Here is a 22,017-nt window from a genome sequence, read left to right on the forward strand (position 1 = left end):
CCACTAGCTATCTATTTTACATTTGGTAGTGTATATATGTCCATGACACTCTCTCACCTTGTCACGTCTCACACCACCCCCTCCCCATATCCTCAAGTCCATTCTCTAGTAGGTCTGTGTCTTTATTCCCGTCTTGCCACTAGGTTCTTCATGGCTTTTTTCCCCTTAGATTCCGTATATATGTGTTAGCATACTGTATTTGTTTTTCTCTTTCTGACTTACTTCACTCTGTATGACAGACTCTAACTCCATCCACCTCATTACAAATACCTCCATTTCATTTCTTTTTATGGCTGAGTAATATTCCATTGTATATATGTGCCACATCTTCTTTATCCATTCATCTGTCGATGGACATTTAGGTTGCTTCCATGTCCTGGCTATTGTAAATAGAGCTGCAATGAACATTTTGGTACATGACTCTTTTTGAACTATGGTTTTCTCAGGGTATATGCCCAGTAGTGGGATTGCTGGATCGTATGGTAGTTCTATTTGTAGTTTTTTAAGGAACCCCCATACTGTTCTCCATAGTGGCTGTATCAATTTACATTCCCACCAACAGTGCAAGAGAGTTCCCTTTCCTCCACACCCTCTCCAGCATTTATTGTTTATAGATTTTTTGATGATGGCCATTCTGACCGGTGTGAGATGATATCTCATTGTAGTTTTGATTTGCATTTCTCTAATGATTAATGATGTTGAGCATTCTTTCATGTGTCTGTAGGCCATCTGTATATCTTCTTTGGAGAAATGTCTATTTAGGTCTTCTGCCCATTTTTGGATTGGGTTGTTCGTTTTCTTGTTATTGAGCTGCATGAGCTGCTTGTAAATCTTGGAGATTAATCCTTTGTCAGTTGCTTCATTTGCAAATATTTTCTCCCATTCTGATGGTTGTCTTTTGGTCTTGTTTATGGTTTCCTTTGCTGTGCAAAAGCTTTTAAGTTTCATTAGGTCCCATTTGTTTATTTGTGTTCTTATTTCCATTTCTCTGGGAGCTGGGTCAGAAAGAATCTTGCTGTGATGTATGTCATAGAGTGTTCTGCCTATGTTTTCCTCTAAGAGTTTGATAGTGTCTGGTCTTACACTTAGGTCTTTAATCCATAATTTTTTTTTAATTAATTAATTAATTTATTTATTTATTTATTTATTTTTGGCTGTGTTGGGTCTTCGTTTCTGTGCGAGGGCTTTCTCCAGTTGCAGCGATCGGGGGCCACTCTTCATCGTGGTGCACGGGCCTCTCACTGTCGCAGCCTCTCATTGCGGAGCACAGGCTCCAGACGCGCAGGCTCAGTAGTTGTGGCTCATGGGCCCAGTTGCTCTGCGGCATGTGGGATCTTCCCAGACCAGGGCTCAAACCCATGTCCCCTGCATCGGCAGGCAGATTCTCAACCACTGCGCCACCTGGGAAGCCCTATCTTTCTAATTTTATTTTGATTTTTATTCTTTGATATTGTATTGCTCCTTTTTTTCTTTCTTTCTTTTTTACCGTGCCACAAAGCTTGTGGGATCTTGGTTCCCAGGCTGGAAGTCGGGCCCGAGCTCCTGTGGTGGGAGGTCCAAATCCAAACTGCTGGACTAACAGAGAACCTCAGACCCCAGGCAATATTTATTGGAGTAAGGTCTCCTGGAAGTCCTCACCTGGCTCTATGCAACTGCATTCAAACTCCAGTGCTGGACGTCTCAGCCCAAACAACCAGTAAGACAGGGATATAGCACCACCCATGAAAAAAAAAAAAAAAAAAGAAATGACAAAAAATATGTTACAGACGAGGGAGCAAGGTAAAAACCTACAAAACCAAATAAATGAAGACGAAATAGGCAACCTACCTGAAAAAGAATTCAGAGTTATGACAGTAAAGATGATCCAAAATCTCAGAAACAGAATGGAGAAATACAAGAAACATTTAACAAGGATCTAGAAGAACTAAAGAGCAAACAAACAGAGATGAACAACGCAATTACTGAAATTAAAAATACTCTAGAAGGAATCAGTAGCAGAATAACTGAAGCAGAAGAATGGATAAGTGAGCTGGAAGATAAAATGGTGGAAATAACTGCCATGGAGCAGAACAAAGAAAAAAGAATGAAAAGAATTGAGGACAGTCTTAGAGACCTTGGGGACATCATTAAATGCACCAACATTCGAATTATAGGGGTCCCAGAAGAAGAAGAGAAAAAGAAAGGGTCTGAGAAAATATTTGAAGAGATTATAGTCAAAAACTTCCCTAACATGGGAAAGGATATAGTCGATCAAGTCCAGGAAGCACAGAGAGTACCATGCAGGAAAAACCCAAAAAGAAACAGGCCAAGACACATATTAATCAAACTATCAAAAATTAAATACAAAGAAAAAATGTTAAAAGCAGCAAGGAAAAGCAACAAATAACATACAAGGGAATCCCCTTAAGGTTAACAGCTGATCTTTCAGTAGAAACTCTGCAAGCCAGAAGGGAGTAGCAGGACATATTTAAAGTGATGAAAGGGAAAAATCTACAAGCAAGATTACTCTACCCAGCAAGGATCTCATTCAGATTCCATGGAGAAATTAAAACCTTTACAGACAAGCAAAAGTTAAGAGAATTCAACACCACCAAACCAGCTTTCCAACAAATGCTAAAGGAACTTCCCTAGGCAGGAAACACAAGAGAAGGAAAAGACCTACAAAAACAAACCCCAAACAATTAAGAAAATGGTAATAGGAGCATAAAAATTGATAATTACCTTAAATGTAAATGGATTAAATGCTCCAACCAAATGACATAGACTGGCTGAATGGATACAAAAACAAGACCTGTATATATGCTGTCTACAAGAGACCCACTTCAGACCTAGGGACACATACAGACTGAACGTGAGGGGATGGATAAAGATATTCTATGCAAATGGAAATCAAAAGAAAGCTGGAGTAGCAATTCTCATATCAGACGAAATAGAGTTCAAAACAAAGAGTATTACAAGAGACAAAGAAGGACACTACATAATGATCAAGGGATCAATCCAAGAAGAAGATATAACAATTGCAAATATTTATGCACCCCACATAGGAGCACCTCAGTACATAAGGCAAATGCTAACAGCCACAAAAGGGGAAATCAACAGTAACACAATAATACTAAGGGACTTTAACACCCCACTTTCACCAATGGACAGATCACCCAAAATGAAAATAAATAAGGAAACACAAGCTTTAAATGGCACAATAGACCAGATAGATGTGATTGATATTTATAGGACATTTCATCCAAAAACAACAGAATACACTTTCTGCTCAAGTGCTCATGGAACATTCTCCGGGATAGACCATATCTGGGTCAGAAATCAAGCCTTGGTAAATTTAAGAAAATTGAAATCGTATCAAATATCTTTTCTGACCACAATGCTATGAGACTAGATATTAATTACAGGAAAAAAAACTGTAAAAAATACAAACACGTGGAGGTTAAACAGTACACTACTAAATAAGCAAGATCATGGAAGAAATCAAAGAGGAAATCAAAAAATACCTGGAAAAAAATGACAATGAAAACATGACGACTCAAAACCTATGGGATGCAGCAAAAGCAGTTCTAAGACAGAAGTTTATACCAATACAATCCTACCTCAAGAAAAGAGAAAAATCTCAAACAACCTAACCTTACACCTAAAGCAATTATAAAAGAAGAACAAAAAAACCCCAAAGTTAGCAGAAGGAAAGAAATCATAAAGTTCAGATCAGAAATAAATGAAAAAGAAATGAAGGAAACAATAGCAAAGATCAATAAAACTAAAAACTGCTCCTTTGAGAAGATAAACAAAATTGATAAACCACTAGCCAGACTCATCAAGAAAAAAAGGGAGAAAACTCAAATCAACAGAGTTAAAAATGAAAAAGCAGAAGTAACAATTGACACTGCAGAAATACAAAGGATCATGAGAGATTACTACAAGGAACTATATGCCAATAAAATGGACAACCTGGAAAATGGACAAATTCTTAGAAAGGGACAACCTTCCAAGACTGAACCAGGAAGAAATAGAAAATATAAACAAACCAATCACAGGCACTGAAATTGAACCTGTGATTAAAAATATTCCAAAAACAAAAGCCCAGGACCAGATGGCTTCACAGGCGAATTCTATCAAGCATTTAGAGAAGAGCTAACTTCTCAAACTCTTCCAAAATATAGCAGAGAGAGGAACACCCCCAAACTCATTCTACGAGGTCACCACCTAAAACCAAAGATGTCACAAAAAAAGAAAACTACAGGCCAATATCTCTGATGAACATAGATGCAAAAATCCTCAAGAAAATACTAGCAAACAGAATCCAACAGCACATCAAAAGGCTCATACACCATGATCAAGTGGGGTTTATCCCAGGAATGCAAGGATTCTTCAATATATGCAGATGAATCAATGTGATACACCATATTAACAAATTGCCGGAGAAAACCCTTATGATCATCTCAATAGATGCAGAATAAGCTTTTGACAAAATTCAACACCATTTATGATAAAAACTTTCCAGAAAGTAGGCAGAGGGAAACTACCTCAGCATAATAAAGGCCATATATGACAAACCCACAGCCAACATCGTCCTCAATGGTGAAAAACTGAAACCATTTCCTCTAAGATCAGGAAAAAGAAAAGGTTACCCACTCTCACCACTATCATTCAACATAGTTTTGGAAGTTTTAGCCATAGCAATCAGACAAGAAAAAGAAATAAAAGGAATCCAAATCAGAAAAGAAGAAGTAAAGCTGTCACTGTTTGCAGATGACATGATACTATACATAGAGAACCCTAATGACGGTACCAGAAAACTACTAGAGCTAATCAGTGAATTTGGTAGACTAGCAGGATATAAAATTAATGCACAGAAATCTCTTGCATTCCTATACACTAACAATGAAAAATCTGAAAGAGAAATTAAGGAAACACTCCCATTTACCATTGCAACAAAAGAATAAAATACCTAGGAATAAACCTACTTAAGGAGAAAAAAGACCTGTATGCAGAAAACTATAAGACACTGATGAAAGAAATTAAAGATGATACAAACAGATGGAGAGATATACCATGTTCTTGGATTGGAAAAATCAACATTGTGAAAATGACTATACTACCCAAAGCAATCTACAGATTCAATGCAATCCCTATCAAACTACCAATGGCATTTTTCACAGAACTAGAACAAAAACTTGCACAATTTGTATGGAAACCCAAAAAGACCCCGATTAGCCAAAGCAATCTTGAGAACTAAAAACGGAGCTGGAGGAATCAGGCTCCCTGACTTCAGACTATACTACAATACTACAGTAATCAAGACGGTATGGTACTGGCACAAAACCAGAAATATAGATCAATGGAACAGGATAGAAAGCCCAGAGATAAACCCATGCTCATATGGTCACCTTGTTTTTTGATAAAGGAGGCAAAAAGTATACAATGGAGAAAAAACAGCCTCTTCAATAAGTGGTGCAGGGAAAACTGGACAGCTATATGTAAAAGAATGAAATCAGAACACTTCCTAACACCATACACAGAAATAAACTCAAAATGGATTAAAGACCTAAATGTAAGGCCAGACACTATCAAACTCTTAGAGGAAAAGATAGGCAGAACAGTCTATGACATAAATCACAGCAAGATCCTTTTTGACCCACCTCCTAGAGAAATGGAAATAAAAACAAAAATAAACAAATGGGACCTAATGAAACTTAAAAGCTTTTGCACAGCAAAGGAAACCATAAGCAAGATGAAAAGACAACCCTCAGAATGGGAGAAAATGTTTGCAAATGAAGATACTGACAAAGGATTAATCACCAACATATACAAGCAGCTCATGCAGCTCAATATCAAAAAAACAAATAACCCAATCTAAAAATAGGCAGAAGACCTAAATAGACATTTCTCCTAAGAAGATACACAGATTGCCAACAAACACGTGAAAAGCTGCTCAACATCACTAATCATGAGAGAAATGCAAATCAAAACTACAATGAGATATCACCTCACACCTTTCAGAATGGCCATCATCAAATAATCTAGAAACAATAAATGCTGGAGAGGGTGTGGAGAAAAGGGAACCCTCTTGCACTGTTGGTGGGAAGGTAAATTGATACAGCCACTATGGAGAACAGTATGGAGGTTCCTTAAAAAACTAAAAATAGAACTACCATATGACCCAGCAATCCCACTACTGGGCATATACCCTGAGAAAACCATAATTCAAAAAGAGTCATGTACCACAATGTTCACTGCAGCACTATTTACAATCACCAGGACATGGAAGCAAGCTAAGTGTCTGTTGACAGATGAATGGATAAAGAAGATGTGGCACATATATACAATGGAATATTACCCAGCCATAAAAAGAAATGAAACTGAGTTATTTGTAGTGAGGTGGATGGACCTAGAGTCTGTCATACAGAGTGAAGTAAGTCAGAAAGAGAAAAACAAATACCGTATGCTAACACATATATATGGAATCTAAAAACAAAATTGTTCTGATGAACCTAGGGGTAGGACAGGAATAAAGACGCAGACGTAGAGAATGGACTTGAGGATACGGGGAGTTGGAAGGGTAAGCTGGGACAAAGTGAGAGTGTGGCATGGACATATATACACTACAAAATGTAAAATAGATAGCCAGTGGGAAGCAGCTGCATAGCACAGGGAGATCAGCTTGGAGCTTTGCGACCACCTAGAGGGGTGGGATTAGGAGTGTTGGAGGGAGATGCAAGAGGGAAGGGATATGGCGATATACATATGCATATAGCTGATTCACTCTGTTATACAGCAGAAACTAACACAACATTGTAAAGCAATTATACTCAAATAAAGATGTTAAAAAACAAGTTTCAGAAGGGAAGGATAAATAAAATGGGATGAAATTGACATGTGAAGAAATAATGGTTGAGAATTTTTCAAGTCTAATAAAACCTATTGACGCTCAGTTAAAAGAAGCTCAATGAATACCAATCTGGACAAGTAAAAAAGAAAGCACACCTAGACTTATAATAGTCAAACAACTAAAAACAAAAGATAAAGAGAAAAATCTTAAAAGCAAACAAACTAACAAAGAGAAATTACCTTAAGGAAACAACAATTAAAACGATGGCTAACTTCTCAACAGTAACAATGGACACCGGACACCAGAAGACAATAAAAAGACAACTTACAATATGGAAAATAAGTGCAAACTTAGAATTCAACTTTGAGCAAAAATATCTATCAAAATTGAAGATAAAATATAGATGTTCCCAAACAAAGCCTGAAAGAATTTGTCACAGTTGATCCACAGTACAAGAAAGTTCTTTAGGTTGAAGGGAAATTATCCCAGATGGAAGCACAAAGATGCAAGAAGTAATAAACAAACAGTACAAAGGGGAAATTTGAAAGACTCGGTACTGCCTAAAGCAGCAATGTAACAATATTTCAGATGTTTATGAAATACACAGAAATAGGAGAGGGATTCGTTAAATGTCTCTCAAAATTATTACATATTAGAGAAGTGCAAACTAAAACTCTAAGAAACCCATACACAACCATCAGACTGACTAAAATTCAAAAGGCTGACAATATCAATGTTGATTAGGAATTGGTATATAAAGCAACAGAACTCTTCAACCTTACTGACAGCAGTGTAAATTAGTATGTATTTACATATGTATTTGTCAGTATGTATATATTAAAGCTAAACTAAAACCTATCCTGTGATTCAGTGATTTTACTCAGATATGAAGTGTGTAAAAATTCATTAAGCTTACACTGAAGACTTGTGTAGTTTACAGTACATAAGTCATATCTTAATTAAGAAAACTTAGATCACATATATGAAAAATAATGATAAGAAAGCAATGAAATTATAATAGCCCAGTAGAAAATTAGGGAACGAATAGGAAGGTAGAGAAAAACAAAAGGCTTATAAACATGAAAATATGCTCAACTTCACTCATCAAGTTAAAATTAAAATAGCAAAAAGATACTTTAGACAATTTCAGGTGGTTTCTTACACTTGAAACCAAGAGTCCTGACAAGTAGATTTGCGAAAGTATGCCAAGACATAATTATGTATGAGAATGCTCACTTCAGTATTGTCCATAAAAGTAAAAGATTAGAAACAACCTAAATGTTCACCAATTTTGAACAGCTTACATAAATCATTGTACTTTGATATAATGGAATAACTATGTAACCATTAAAATAATAAAGTAGGTATATTTGAGTTTCTATGGAAATATCACCAAGATATATTAAGGGAAAACGGTAATTTTATAACAGCAAGCAGAATATGATCCCAACTATATAAAAACTTTAAATGTACGTGGTATAATAATAACAGGTTATTTTTAGGGAATAGGAACTAAAGATCGAGAATGGAGGGAGACAACAATTTTTATTTTATATTTCCATGTACTGTTTGAAATTTTTTATGTTCGTTTCATTTACATTTTAAAACTAAGCAAGAAAGAGAACATATCTGAATCCTAGCCCAAATACTAGCCCCCAAAGTCAAATTGCTAGAAAACTAAGTGATGAAACAAATGTTCACAAATGACTGTAAATCAAGATTTCTAAAGGAAGTAAAGAATCAAACTACAGAGCTCTTGATGTTTGAAATGAGTAATTTTTCATTGCAAGTGGCTATAATGCCAGCAAGTATTTGGTGTGGGTGATATATTGAGAATACAGAGAGAATAACAGTAAAGAGAGACAGCTGGATCTAAAATGTTTTCAAATCCCTTCCAAAGGCAAGGCATGTTTGTAACAATTTTAAAAACACAAATGCTAACAATGGGTAAAAATAATAGAGTAACTATTCACATAAAATACAAGGATTACTTCATATTTTTCAAATCTTTGCTGAAAGCAGTAATCATACAAACATAAAATAATCCTAAAATAACTTAAATTCATAGAAATTCTATTTGGACTTTCCATTTCTCATATTTGATCTCATATCAATTCCAACATTGCTTATGATTTATAATGATAAAAATTTCACAGTCATAATTTACACATCTTTCGTTATGACTTTAGGGACAAAAAGGAGAATTAGGATAATTAAATTTTATAAAACAATTAGTGATGCATGTCTCAGCACTTATGTTTATAATGTTTATTAACATACCAATTGTGACTAAAGAGAAAGTGTTATCTGCATGCCAAATACTTAATGACAAGTTTAAAAAGTACAATATCTACAATATAAGTATTTCACTGCAAAATTAAATATCTTCCAAATTTTTTCACAGTTCAGACTTTTTGAATGGACATGTTATTTAAAATATTCTGTCAAAGATCCTTACAAAATTGAATTTGATGCCATACATTTTACGTATAATTAATTTTGAAAAATAGCAACTTTCCACAATAAATATTGATTGATAAACTTTGTATAAAAATATTTCATTCAATATAAAAACCCATGGAAACCATTTCTTGATGCTCATACAAATGCAAGTAACAATATTTCAGCTCTAAAGCAGTCTGTTGTATTCTAAGCTGCTCGCCCAACATCATGATGAGGTACAGGAACACTTTCCTGCTTTAAACAATTGTTCAAGAAGGAGTAAAACTACTGACTTACCCAGTTTCTTTTTATAAACAGTTCTTCACATTTTTGGTAACTATGTTTAAATTTTTTTCTCAAATGTGGCTTCTTTTAATCATAATAGAGTGGACAATTTTAATTTTGTGTTTTAAAGTTTGAGAATGTGTTTTCTCAATAGTAAATACTTTAGAAGAGTCTGTGACTATCAAGATGACCCTTGAAAGATGAAAAGTAGAACACATTTCTTTTAAAAACTACAAGAAATAATTTAGAGAGAGGTTTTTTTTCAGCCAAGTCTACGTGACATATGGTTTAGCACATCATCCATGCCCACGGGAGACCCGTGGGCACAGCTCTTACAGCCTAATCTTCATATTGTGTCAACGAAAGTAGCTTTGGAATCTGGTATCAATTTGTGGAGGAAGTTTATCTTCTCTCAACTTTTGAGTAGTTAAAATGCATATTCCTAAGAGAATATAACCATATGTTTGATATTTGGAAAGAGGGAGTTGGTTTTATTGGAAATGGATGAGAGGAGGTAGAAGAATGTCATGCTTAGGGTCATAAAACCTTATTCTCGGTCCAGGATCACCCACTGGTTTGGGACTTTCATCCAGGTCTTTTTACTACTCGAGACTAGGTTTAAAAATAAAAGACTATCTGTTCCTATTCCTCTTGTCACTATGTAGCTCATCTCTAAATGGGAACACAGGGCTCCAATAGGAGGCCCCTATTCATACTGATGTGTATCTCATCTTCTTTCTTCTTCTTTGTTCTTGGGGGCTTTAACCTAGGACATCTATAATCTCATTAACCCTGACAAATGATTTATCTTCAAACAATCTGTTTAAACTTGAAGCCATAGCTCAAATTATTAATTTCTGAGTTTATTTTCATGAAGCTCAGATTTAGAGAGACTGATTCACAGCTTGTGTTGAAATTTTAGGCCTTTAAATGAAATACACAAAATTCCAGATTTATCCTAAGTTTAAAAGTCCAAACCTATATTTCAGCTCCTCTCTCACTTAAAATTTTTTTTATAGAATCTCTGCAAAGAAATGAAGAATATCTAACCAAACTGAAGTACAAAACATTCTAAATTTTCATCTAAATGGTAATTTTCATAAAGACCCAATAATATACAGTAATACATATAGTGAAATGAACTTTCAAAAGTGAAGATCAGAGCCCTAGCACACTGACAGTAAATATGATCTAAATTTGTATATACCAATAGGCCAAACTGCACCACTTCAACCTGCTCTATGAAAAGAAAGTCCCTTGGAATTTCAATTTCTGAAATGTTTTTGTTTGTTTTGGGAACTGAAGCTGCACCAGAATGGTATCAGTGATCTCAGGTTTAATGTGCTGTCACAAAATTCCTTTAACTCAGACCTGCAGCACTATGGTGGCCCTGGGATGTCTGAATTCACTACAGAGTACACACAGCATGGCAAAACCTTGGGCTGACTGGAACATTTATCAGTTTCTCTTCCCTGTTGTTCTGGGTCCCACACCACAGGAGAATGGGAGGGTGTCATGTCTCAGAGGACTTGCTCAGTGTTTAATCTCCAATTATATGCAGAATGGGGCAAAATGTAAATTTCTATCTATGTATATTCTGTGAGCAGTATTAAAAATAATGGTCAATTTTACTAAAATTTCCATACATGGAATAATTCTTTCTGTTTCTGAAACTATAAATCACTGAAAAATCATTGAAAAAAATTTTTTTTCCCTCTCTTTATCTTTGTATAGAACTAATTATTCAGTGAGTTGATATGGGTCCTCTACCTTTCTCTTGTAAGAGAGTCACTGGTTGAGTGTGTGAGATCCTGAGATATCTCAACAATACTTATAGCATGAAACTGCTTTATTGATTTCTAGTTGGCAAATGATCATGAAAGGTGTGAAAAAATATCTATCAATTGGGGTCTGAACAGCTCATTTCATATGGTCACAACTGGAATAGAGACAGGGGGAGGATTTTATTTATCGTAATAGTAAATCAGTGGAATCCTCTCTCAGTCTAAGTATGAAACTAGTGATGTTTAACAACTCATAGGAATATTTTTGAGGACTAAAGTATTTTGACGATACCGATAATCTTGAAATTCTTACTTATTGCCATTGAGCAACTATCTCTGCAGGTTTCTTAATTTAGATTGTTGTTCAATATGCTGTCTGGGTTTTCTTGCCGTACCAAGAACTGAAATAAACAATAAACATTAAAGTCTTTAAAGGCAAAGACAACATCTGTGTAATTCTCACTTAATTTTCATCCAGTGTTATATTTCTACTTAATAAATTTTATTTGATTACAAGTCAGTTTTTTTTAATGGATGATAATGTAAGGTATGGGTTAAAAACATAATCACTAGCACTAAAAAGATCTGGGTTTATATATGGGTTCCACTAACTCTGTGACCTTGGGCAAATTACTTAATCTTCTAATCTTTAAAAGGAATGTAATAGTAGTACATGTCTCATACAATTATTTCAATAATTAATTGAGCTAAAGTATGGAAAGTATTAGCACAGTGGTTGGTTTATATACAGGAAGAATGCTCGGTAAGTGAGGAAAAAAACAGTGTACATGCAAGTGGGAATGGGGAAGACGATTCCAGAGTGATACACAGTAACATTTAGCAATCTAACTGTAGCAGAAAGTGAGCATTTCAACATCTTTTAAAGAGAAGAGGTGAGGCAGACATTATGTTTTCATAAGGGCTTGTGTTCTCATCAAAACACTTGTTGTGGGTATCACCATTCTAACAGGTAGTTTCATTCTATGGTACAGATCTTAGATTTGATACATAAACATTTGTTTCTTGTATATCTTCACAAGTATATCCCCTAGACCAGGGCTAAATCCTCTATCTGCAACATTCAGTTGAGTGCTTACCACAGAGTAAGTACTCAGGGAAAGTATGTTAAATTGAAACATCTTCAAATCACACAGTCTAGTAGCACAAAATACAAATACATCGCACACTTTTTAAATGCACAAGGATGCCTATTAGGTATAATTGTGTGTATGTGTAAATTAGTGCACAGCAAAGACAACTCAAGGTAAAATAACCACACCCTTGAAAACACAGTTACATTTCACAAGTGTTAGTGTGAAGTGTTCTTTCAGATGTGAGTGTAATTCAGATGACTAGCTCTTTCTACATGGGTTCAATGTTCAAAAAAAATAGTATTGTTGGGTTTATGGCTAGCTAGACACAAGCCACTGGAGACCTTCCCAAGGTGCTGATTAATCATTAGAAGAATCGGTCTACACTGTTAGGCTTTTGAAGGCTTTCTCACATTTTTTGTCTATATTACTGAGTGAGGACAAACAGATACCATTCGTTTTGAAACAATCATTTTCAAATTTGCCTCTGACAGTTTTCTTTTCTCTCCCCTAACCAACACTATAGTGGAATATATAACCCTTCATATGACTCATTGCATCATAAATCTGAGATGTGTCTGGAATGAAATTAGACAGTTAGGTCACACATCTTGTTTTCCACTATTTTCTGAGTCTGAGTAGAACAAGTCTGAAATTGAGGCATGTAAGATACAAAAGTCTTCTGACCAGAAGTTCCTAAATTGAAGTTATTTTCTACAAGGTGTGAGCAATTGTCCTGGAGGATTCTGATGTCAGTGAATAAACAGTGGGATGGGAATGGGGACAACACTCTTGACTCATCAGTCAAAAGCACATCACTCTCTCTCTTTTTGATTGAAGTGACTCCTAAATAATAGACAGACCTTTCGTCATTATTTTCTTCAGGGAAATTTCCCTCGAGTTTCAAAAGTTCATCCAATCCTCCTGAGAATGGAAGGTGTGGTGAAATTATATTGGGATGCTGATCTGATAATATAAAAAATGCCTGGGTTTCTATCTCCCATGAGTTATTACAGAAAGAATCCTTAGGTAGAGAATTTTTGCTAGAGAAGCATTTGCTGACTGAGCTATTTACAAGCCCTTGCTCTTCCTCAGTTTCACCTGATTTAGAGTTGCTGAGCAGGGTGGCATATTTAACAGAGGGTTGTCTCCTGCTTTCCTCCTCACAGGTTATCTCTGTGCTCTCAACCTCAGAGAAGTGAGCACTGCTGCATTGGTCACTAATACAAAGAGAACCCTTTTCAAGATCCCGAGTCATCAAAAGTAGAGAGACTGTAGTTGGTGGCACCATCTCATCTTTATTTTTCCATGATGTATCAACACTGATATCTTCTGAAATGGTTTCAGGCTCCAAAAGAAGAGGACCAAATGTCACTGATTCTGTATGCTTGATAAAAAGATGCTCAAATGTTTCTGGCTAAAAGAAAAGACACATTTTAATACTCAATTGTATTAATTTTTTTTTTTTGCTTCACTGTGATATCATGGAAGAAATGGAAGTGTGAAAGGTTAATACTAAAGGACATAAGTCAAGCACAAATTAACTGGTTTTGGTCTGAAATAAACAGATCAAAAATCATAAGGGAGAGGCACTATAAGATAGTGTTTAAAAGTGGGATGGGACAGACATGAGTCATTCTGTTTCTATGACCATGGACAAGTACATCAACGTCTCTGCCTTTCAGTTTCCTCATCTGTAAAACTGTGTTCAATATTTACTTCATGGTGTTGTGCAAGGAATAAATTAGATAGTGTCTGAAAGTACTTAGCTCTCAATAAAGATTGGTTACTGTAATTAGAAAGTGCTATCTTCAGAAGAATTCCTAATATTTTATAGCAAATTACACTTCCATGAACTAAAAAATTTAACCCAAGTTTAAAAAGTAAATTGATATAAAATTGAATGAGCAAAACAACTTGTCCAAAGATAGCTAAAATAAGTACTCCATGACATAAGATATATGAAGGTAAACTATATGTGGCCTTATCTGCCTCACATCATACTAAAAATCTGTTTATGACTATCAGAAAATAAGAACTAAGAATATCTATTTGTTGAAAACAATGAAGGTGAAAGAGATGATCACAGACTTTTAAATTACCATTCCTTATAAATAACTTCATATAAAAATACAAACTATAGGACATGTGGAATGAAGACAAAGATGCAAAACAAATGTACATCATATTTTTTATAAGAACAGTGGTTACATCACAACAAAAAATCCTGCCAAGCAGCTACAAGCAAGAATCTGTGTGCAAAAAAGCTCAACACATACAATGTAAACATGTTGAAAAAATAAATGCAAAATAAAAAATACTGTGGACACATCACATTAAAAAATTAACACAACTAAATGAAGTGCTATAGAAAATGTGCTCAATTTTTATGTTATACATATAATTAAACTTTTGAATTTTACAATTTTTAAACTAATAGAATGAATTCAGATTTATTGCTTGAAATAACAATATAACTGACTATTCTTCATAATGGCAAATATATTCCATATAAAAATACAATTCATTTAACATAGTTTTGAACTCTTAAATGAAATATATTGGTGATTATAACCATAAAGGAATAAATATATGAAACACCAGATATAATGGAATAGACTTATACAGATATTAAAATACTGCATAATAACAAATACTATATTAACACAACCTTTTCTATTATTCTATGAACATAGTATGTGAAGAGAAAACTGTTCCTGTGCCTATTTTCTTTCTGACAGAAATCTATTAGATTTATAATTTTCTTCAAAAATTTTCTTGCTCATTTTGTGTTTCTTAAGGTTATGACTATATATGTATTGAATTTCTTAAAATTTAAAGTAACCTAGAAATTAAGATCTCCAAATAAAGGAATGTCAGGCTATCAACATGAAAACAAAAAATACAAATAGCACATAGCATACAGTCAAACTCACAGCTGTTCTTCAAATGATGTGTTTGGCATATTTCATGCCCTCTAAAACTTCATAATTGGTAACTAAGTATTATGTCAAATAATTTACATGTCTTCAAATGCATTTGATGAAAGATTTCACTAATAATTAAAAAATCACATATCCATATATTATTAAAGTATATTTTATAAATGGGTCACAAACATTTATTAAAAGTATGTTTATTAAAAAATCATTTCAATCACCATATGCATCTAATTTTTCAAGATTTTAGAACAGTCTGGAAGCATACTGAATATGTATTCAGCTGGTAAGAATTAAAGAATATCCTTTCATATTTTCACACTTCAATTTTACTTTACAATGATGTCTATTAAAAGTCAGTGAAGGGGGAAAGGACACATTCTTCCTGATTTTTGGGGTTTTTTTTAAGATTCAAATCAAACTATGAATGAAATCTAAATGTAAGTAATATATATGTAGCCTAAATCTGAGTAGTATTTGGGTTTATCAAACAGAGGCTTTGGTTTATTTTGAATGTGAGCAATATACCACACAAGTTAAATTCATAGAAATAGCAGGTGGTCTTTTTTTCAGGTAGAAAAGTCCTATGTTTGCCTTGAACTAGTTCTAAAAACTCCAGAGAGTCTCCTTTTTTGCATCACTGCCCACTTACCTGACTCCCAGAAGCTTTGGGTGGTTCAGTGTAAATAAATTAAATTTAGTAAAGAATTTCATGAGGAGGTTGAATTGGAGGTTGATGTGTTTTCTGATCTGGTCAATCTGACCTGGATATGTCAGGTCATCCTGATACAAACTGTAACTTCTACTGGCCTTTGACCAGAACAAACTGTCTTTCTTTGAACTGAAATGGAAGTTAGCACTTAAGCCATTTTTAAGGCTATTGAAAATGAAAATTCCCATATTGATCAAAGTTAGATATACATAAAAGCTATCAATATAAGACATTCAAAAGAATACCCAAATGGGTCAGTTTATAGGCTGAAGTGTCTAAAAGAATATAAAATGGAAAAATTTGGACATAAAAATATGAACTAAATATTTTGACTGTATTCTATATTTAGAGCCATTGTATTTGCAAAGCTATGTGTCAGAAGTTGCAGTTTTCACCTAGTCACAGCATAGTCTACTATATATTTGATGATGTCTAATAAATCTGTGGTAAGAGCAACAGTTATAATTCTTTAATGTTTTATGACCAAATGACAAATCAAAAGCTAGATATCATAAATATTACTTTTTAAACTTTAGATGACTTGAAAAGTAATCATACATCCAAACTGAATTAGACTCAGACGTATACCTTGACCCCAAATTTACCCATCTATTTTAAGTTCTAAATCAACATAATCCACCATATTTTAGTTCTCAATAGTTCCACCAAAATTTTTTAGATTGTCTCCCCTTCTTCAAAATGTAAAAATCTTCTAATACTCTATAGAATGTTGGGAAGTTGGTAGATTGGGTTCATCTGTAGTGACCATGATTAGACTTCAAAGAATGTCCATTCTCTGTTCAGATAAAATAAAACAAAATAAGAAAGAAAAATAAAAAAATCACTCAGAAAGCAAAAGATAAAAGATTTCAAAAAGATGTTCTGTCAAGCATGAGTTCTGGATTATAAATTCTTGTGTTATACTACAGTAACGCATGTTTTTAGGAAAAGATAAAATTCTGAATTAAGGTGTCCTCTTCCATTTTCTTAATGCATGCCCTAATATCACACTCTAAGGACAGTCTTAATGATCCCAGAAAAGGAAAAACTATAGAGGAATAACAGAATAAGTAGAATGAGAGAAAAACAAAGAGCTGGAAAAATAAAAAGGAAGTAGAGGAACAGCACTATTGAAGAGTTTGGAACAAGAAAGAGTAAAAGAGTGTATCTCTGAAAACAAATATTTAAAAATTGAAAGAAAGAAGAGTTGAAATTGTGAAGAATAGAATAACAGAATCATTATCATGATTTTTTTAATCTAGAAAAATGTTCTAAGAAATCATCTGGTCCACATTTCTCCCTTTTTATAGACAAAGCAATCAAGGCTTAAAGTTGCACCGCTAATTATAGCAGAGTGAGGCCCCTGACTTTTTTTCTAATCCAACAAGCTTTCTATAATACAATGGAAGATGAAAAGATATTCCAAACACAAGTAGGGAGGAGAACATGTTGTTTTGCTTTTTCTATTTGTTGTGATAGATTTGAGCTGATTAAATTCATCCTCTCTTCTGGTTCCTTATAACCCAAGGGCATATATATATAGATATTAAGAAGAACAAGAAAATAGAGAAAACTGAAGTCATATTTTAGGGCAGTGAAATATACATTTCTAAGCCCAGTCATGTGCCCTTCTAGAAAGAACTTCTTACTCGAAGCTGCACCAGCTCTTCTACACTTCTGTAAAGCCATTCTAGCAATTTCAGGGATGCTCTGCCTCAGATCCATGAGGATGGTGTTCTGGGAACTTGTGGGTTGCTCAGCTTCTTATTTGGAGAGCTAGAACAGGCTGAGGAATCTACGATGGTCTTTGAACCACAAGAAAAAAATCCATTTGTTTTTAGATCTAACACTCTAAAGTAGGGTGTTAAGTGGAGTACACTCTTGTGGAAATAGTCATAAATGTAGACAACAAAGGAGCAGGGTTAGACTCCCCCCACCTCAAATATAGATGGTTTGGATTTGGAGGAAGAAAGTAATATTTTAGGCAAAAATGCTAAAGAAAAAGGTAAAACACAAACAAATTGGCTACAGTCTTTTAAACACTGTGAAATTTGAATTAGAAGAAAGGCAAGGTTATTGACTCACTGCAATACATTTTCCTACCACAAGAATTCAACCTTTGTTTAAAATTTTTATTTTTATGCTCTTTAAAAACTTTTTAAAAGATTCTGATTTTTTTCATTTATTTTATTGAAGTATGATTGATTTACAATGTTGTTAAAGATTCTGATTTCTAAAGTATCATGAGAAATGGTATAGAGAAGTATTCTGGTTCAAGATGGCAGTTTGAGCATATATATTTCTCTCTTATCTCTGTAGAGACTCTGTTAGGATGAAAGTACATGAATAAATCAAATATATACCCACAACAAAGAAGATAGTCTGAGAAGGTTAAGAGGGAATGAGATTTTTGAATTTCTAAAAGATGGAAAACCGAAGGAGATGAACAAAGGAAGCTGCAGACCAGAATATCTCCAGAGTGGGCTATAGCTGAAAAGAAAGACAGTTTGCCCTGTTGAATACAGTGGAGATGGGAAGGAGGGCAGTGGGGGGGTGAAAAAATGGAAGGTAAAAACACAGGAAGAAATGAGACCTTTGGCTGAAAACTGGAAACTCTGCATATGAATGGGGCTCTTCTAACTCTGCTGCACATAGAAGAGCCTGCATACTCTCCACACCCAAATTGAGGTTTTATTCTCAAAAGTAATTAGGAAATTATCTGGGGAGGAGACCTTCAAGATGGCGGAGGAGTAAGACGTGGAGATCACCTTCTTCCTCACAAATACATCAGAAATACACCTACAAGTGGAAAAACTCCTACACAACACCTACTGAACGCTGGCAGAAGACCTCAGACTTCCCAAAAGGCAAGAAACTCCCCAAGTACCGGGGTACGGCAAAAGAAAAAAGAAAAAAAAAAAAGACCAAAGAATAGGGATGGGACCTGCACCTCTGGGAGGGAGCTGTGATGGAGGAAAAGTTTCCACACACTAGGAAGCCCCTTCACTGGCAGAGACAGGGGGTGGCGGGGGGAAGCTTTGGAGCCATGGAGGAGAGCACAGCAACAGGAGTGCGGAGGGCAAAGCGGAGAGATTCCCGCACAGAGGATCGGTTCTGACCAGCACTCACCAGCCCGAGAGGTTTGTCTGCTCACCCACTGGGATGGGTTAGGGGTGGGAGCTGAGCCTAGGGCTTCGGAGGTCGGATCCCAGGGAGAGGACTGGGGTTGGCTGCGTGAACACAGCCTGAAGGGGACTAGTGTGCCACAGCTAGCTGGGAGGGAGTCCGGGAAAAAGTCTGGAACTGCCTAAGAGGCAAGAGACCATTGTTTCAGGGTGCGTGAGGAGAAGGGATTCAGAGGACCGCCTAAACGAGCTCCAGAGAGGGGCTCGAGCGGCAGCTATCAGCGCAGACCCCAGAGACAGGCATGAAATTCTAAGGCTGCTGCTGCCGCCACCAAGAAGCCTGTGTGCAAGCACAGGTCACTATCCACACCTCCCCTCTGCAGAGCCTGTGCAGCCCGCTACTGCCAGGGTCCTGTGATCCAGGCACAACTTTCCCGGCAGAACACACGGCATGCCTCAGGCTAGGGCAATGTCATGCTAGCCTCTGCTGCCGCAGGCTTGCCCCACATTCCGTACCCCTCCGCCCCCCCAGCCTGAGTGAACCAGAGCCCCCGAATCAGCTGCTCCTTTAACCCCGTCCTGTCTGAGCGAAGAACACATGCCCTGAGGTGACGTACACCCAGAGGCAGGGCCAAATCCAAAGCTGAACCCCAGGAGCTGTGCGAACAAAGAAGAGAAAGGGAAATCTCTCCCCAGCCTCAGGAGTAGTGGATTAAATCTCCACAATCAACTTGATGTACCCTGCATCTGTGGAATACCTGAATAGACAATGAATCACCCCAAAATTGAGGCAGTGGACTTTGGGAGCAACTGTAGACTTGGGGTTTGCTTTCTGCATCTAATTTGTTTCTGGTTTTATGTTTAACTTAGTGTACTATTTCGAGTTTATTATCATTGGTAGATTTGTTTATTGATTTGGTTGCTATCTCCCTCCTTTTTTTTTTTAATATAGTTTATATATACATTTTCCTTTTTCTCTGTTTGTGAGTGTGTATGTGTATGCTTCTTTGTGTGATTTTGTCTGTATATCTTTGCTTTTACCATTTGTCCTAGGGTTCTGTCCATTTTTGGTTTATTTTTTTAAGTATAGTTTTTAGCACTTATCATTGGTGGATTGGTTTTTTGGTTTGGTTGCTCTCTTCTTTCTTTCTTTTTTTTTTTTTGCTTTTTAAATTACTTTTTAATTTTTAAATTTTTAATAATTATTTTTTATTTTAATAACTTTTTTATTTTATTTTATTTTATTTTATTTCTTTCTTTTTTTCTTACTTTTCTTCTGAGCCATGGGGCTAACAGGGTCTTGGTGCTCTGGCCGGGTGACAGGCCTGTGCCTCTGAGGTGGAAGAGCCGAGTTCAGGACATTGGTCCACCACAGACCTCCTGGCTCCATGTAATATCAAAAGGGGAAAGCTCTCCCAGAGATCTCCATCTCAACGTTAAGACCCAGCTCCACTCAACGACCAGCAAGCTACAGTGCTGGACACCATATGCCAAACAACTACCAAGACAGGAACACAATCCCACCCATTAGCAGAGAGTCTGCCTAAAATCATAATAAGGTCACAGACACCCCAAAACACATCACCGGGCATGCTCCTGCCCACCAGAAAGACAAGATCCAAGCCTCATCCACCAGAACACAAGCACTAGTCCCCTCCACCAGGAAGCCTACACAACCCACTGAACCAACCTTAGCCACTGGGGGCAGACACCAAAAACAATGGGAACTACGAACCTGCAGCCTGCGTAAAGGAGACCCCAAACACAGTAAGTTAAGCAAAATGAGAAGACAGAGAAATACACAGCAGATGAAGGAGCAAAGTAAAAACCCACCAGACCAAACAAATGAAGAGGAAATAGGCAGTCTACCTGAAAAAGAATTCAGAGTAATGATAGTAAAGATGAACCAAAATCTTGGAAATAGAATAGAGAAAATACAAGAAACGTTTAACAAGGACCTGGAAGAACTAAAGAGCAAAGAAACAATGATGAACAACACAATAAATGAAAATAAAATTCTCTAGAAGGAATCAATAGCAGAATAACTGAGGCAAAAGAAGGGATAAGTGACCTGGAAGATAAAATACTGGAAATAACTACTGCAGAGCAGAATAAAGAAAACAGAATGAAAAGAATTGAGGGCAGTCTCAGAGATCTCTGGGACAACATTAAATGCACCAACATTCGAATTATAGGGGTCCCAGAAGAAGAAGAGAAAAAGAAAGGGACTGAGAAAATATTTGAAGAGATTAGAGTTGAAAACTTCCCTAAAAGGAAATAGTTAATCAAGTCCAGGAAGCACAGACAGTCCCATACAGGATAAATCCAAGGAGAAACACTCCAAGACACATATTAATCAAACTATCAAAAATTAAATACAAAGAAAAAATATTAAAAGCAACAAGGGAAAAACAACAAATAACATACAAGGGAATCCCCATAAGGCAAACAGCTGACCTTTCAGCAGAAACTCTGGAAGCCAGAAGGGAGTGGCAGGACATATTTAAAGTGATGAAAGGGAAAAACCTACAACAAAGATTACTCTACCCAGCAAGGATCTCATTCAGATACAACGGAGAAATTAAAACCTTTACAGACAAGCAAAAGCTAAGAGAATTCAGCACTATCAAACCAGCTTTACAACAAATGCTAAAGGAACTTCTCTAGGCAGCAAACACAAGAGAAGGAAAAGACCTACAATAACAAACCCCAAACAATTAAGAAAAAGGTAATAGGAACATACATATCGATAATTACCTTAAATGTAAATGGATTAAATGCTCCCACCAAAAGACATAGACTGG

The 22,017-nt window shown here is 35.8% G+C and overlaps 2 protein-coding genes across 7 annotated transcripts in view; both read right to left on the bottom strand.

Moving 5' to 3' along the window:
- LEPROT (leptin receptor overlapping transcript) overlaps positions 1-22,017 on the bottom strand; it is a 315,620-nt gene that overhangs the window by 123,576 nt on the left and 170,027 nt on the right. Inside the window, exon 5 of the mRNA XM_082359883.1 lies at positions 5,003-5,393. The gene's annotated coding sequence lies outside the window, so the exon portion shown is untranslated. The remainder of the gene's footprint in view (positions 1-5,002; positions 5,394-22,017) is intronic.
- Positions 9,856-22,017, bottom strand: part of LEPR (leptin receptor) — a 125,945-nt gene continuing 113,783 nt past the window's right edge. For all 6 annotated transcript variants that reach the window (XM_082356529.1, XM_082356532.1, XM_082356531.1 and 3 more), the window contains one exon: positions 9,856-13,854. In XM_082356529.1, coding sequence (XP_082212655.1) covers positions 13,027-13,854 — 828 coding nt within the window. In that variant the 3' untranslated portion in view covers positions 9,856-13,026. The remainder of the gene's footprint in view (positions 13,855-22,017) is intronic.

The sequence above is a fragment of the Balaenoptera borealis genome (genome assembly GCF_965194805.1).
Source record: "Balaenoptera borealis genome assembly, chromosome: 1".
Lineage (NCBI taxonomy): Eukaryota > Metazoa > Chordata > Mammalia > Artiodactyla > Balaenopteridae > Balaenoptera > Balaenoptera borealis.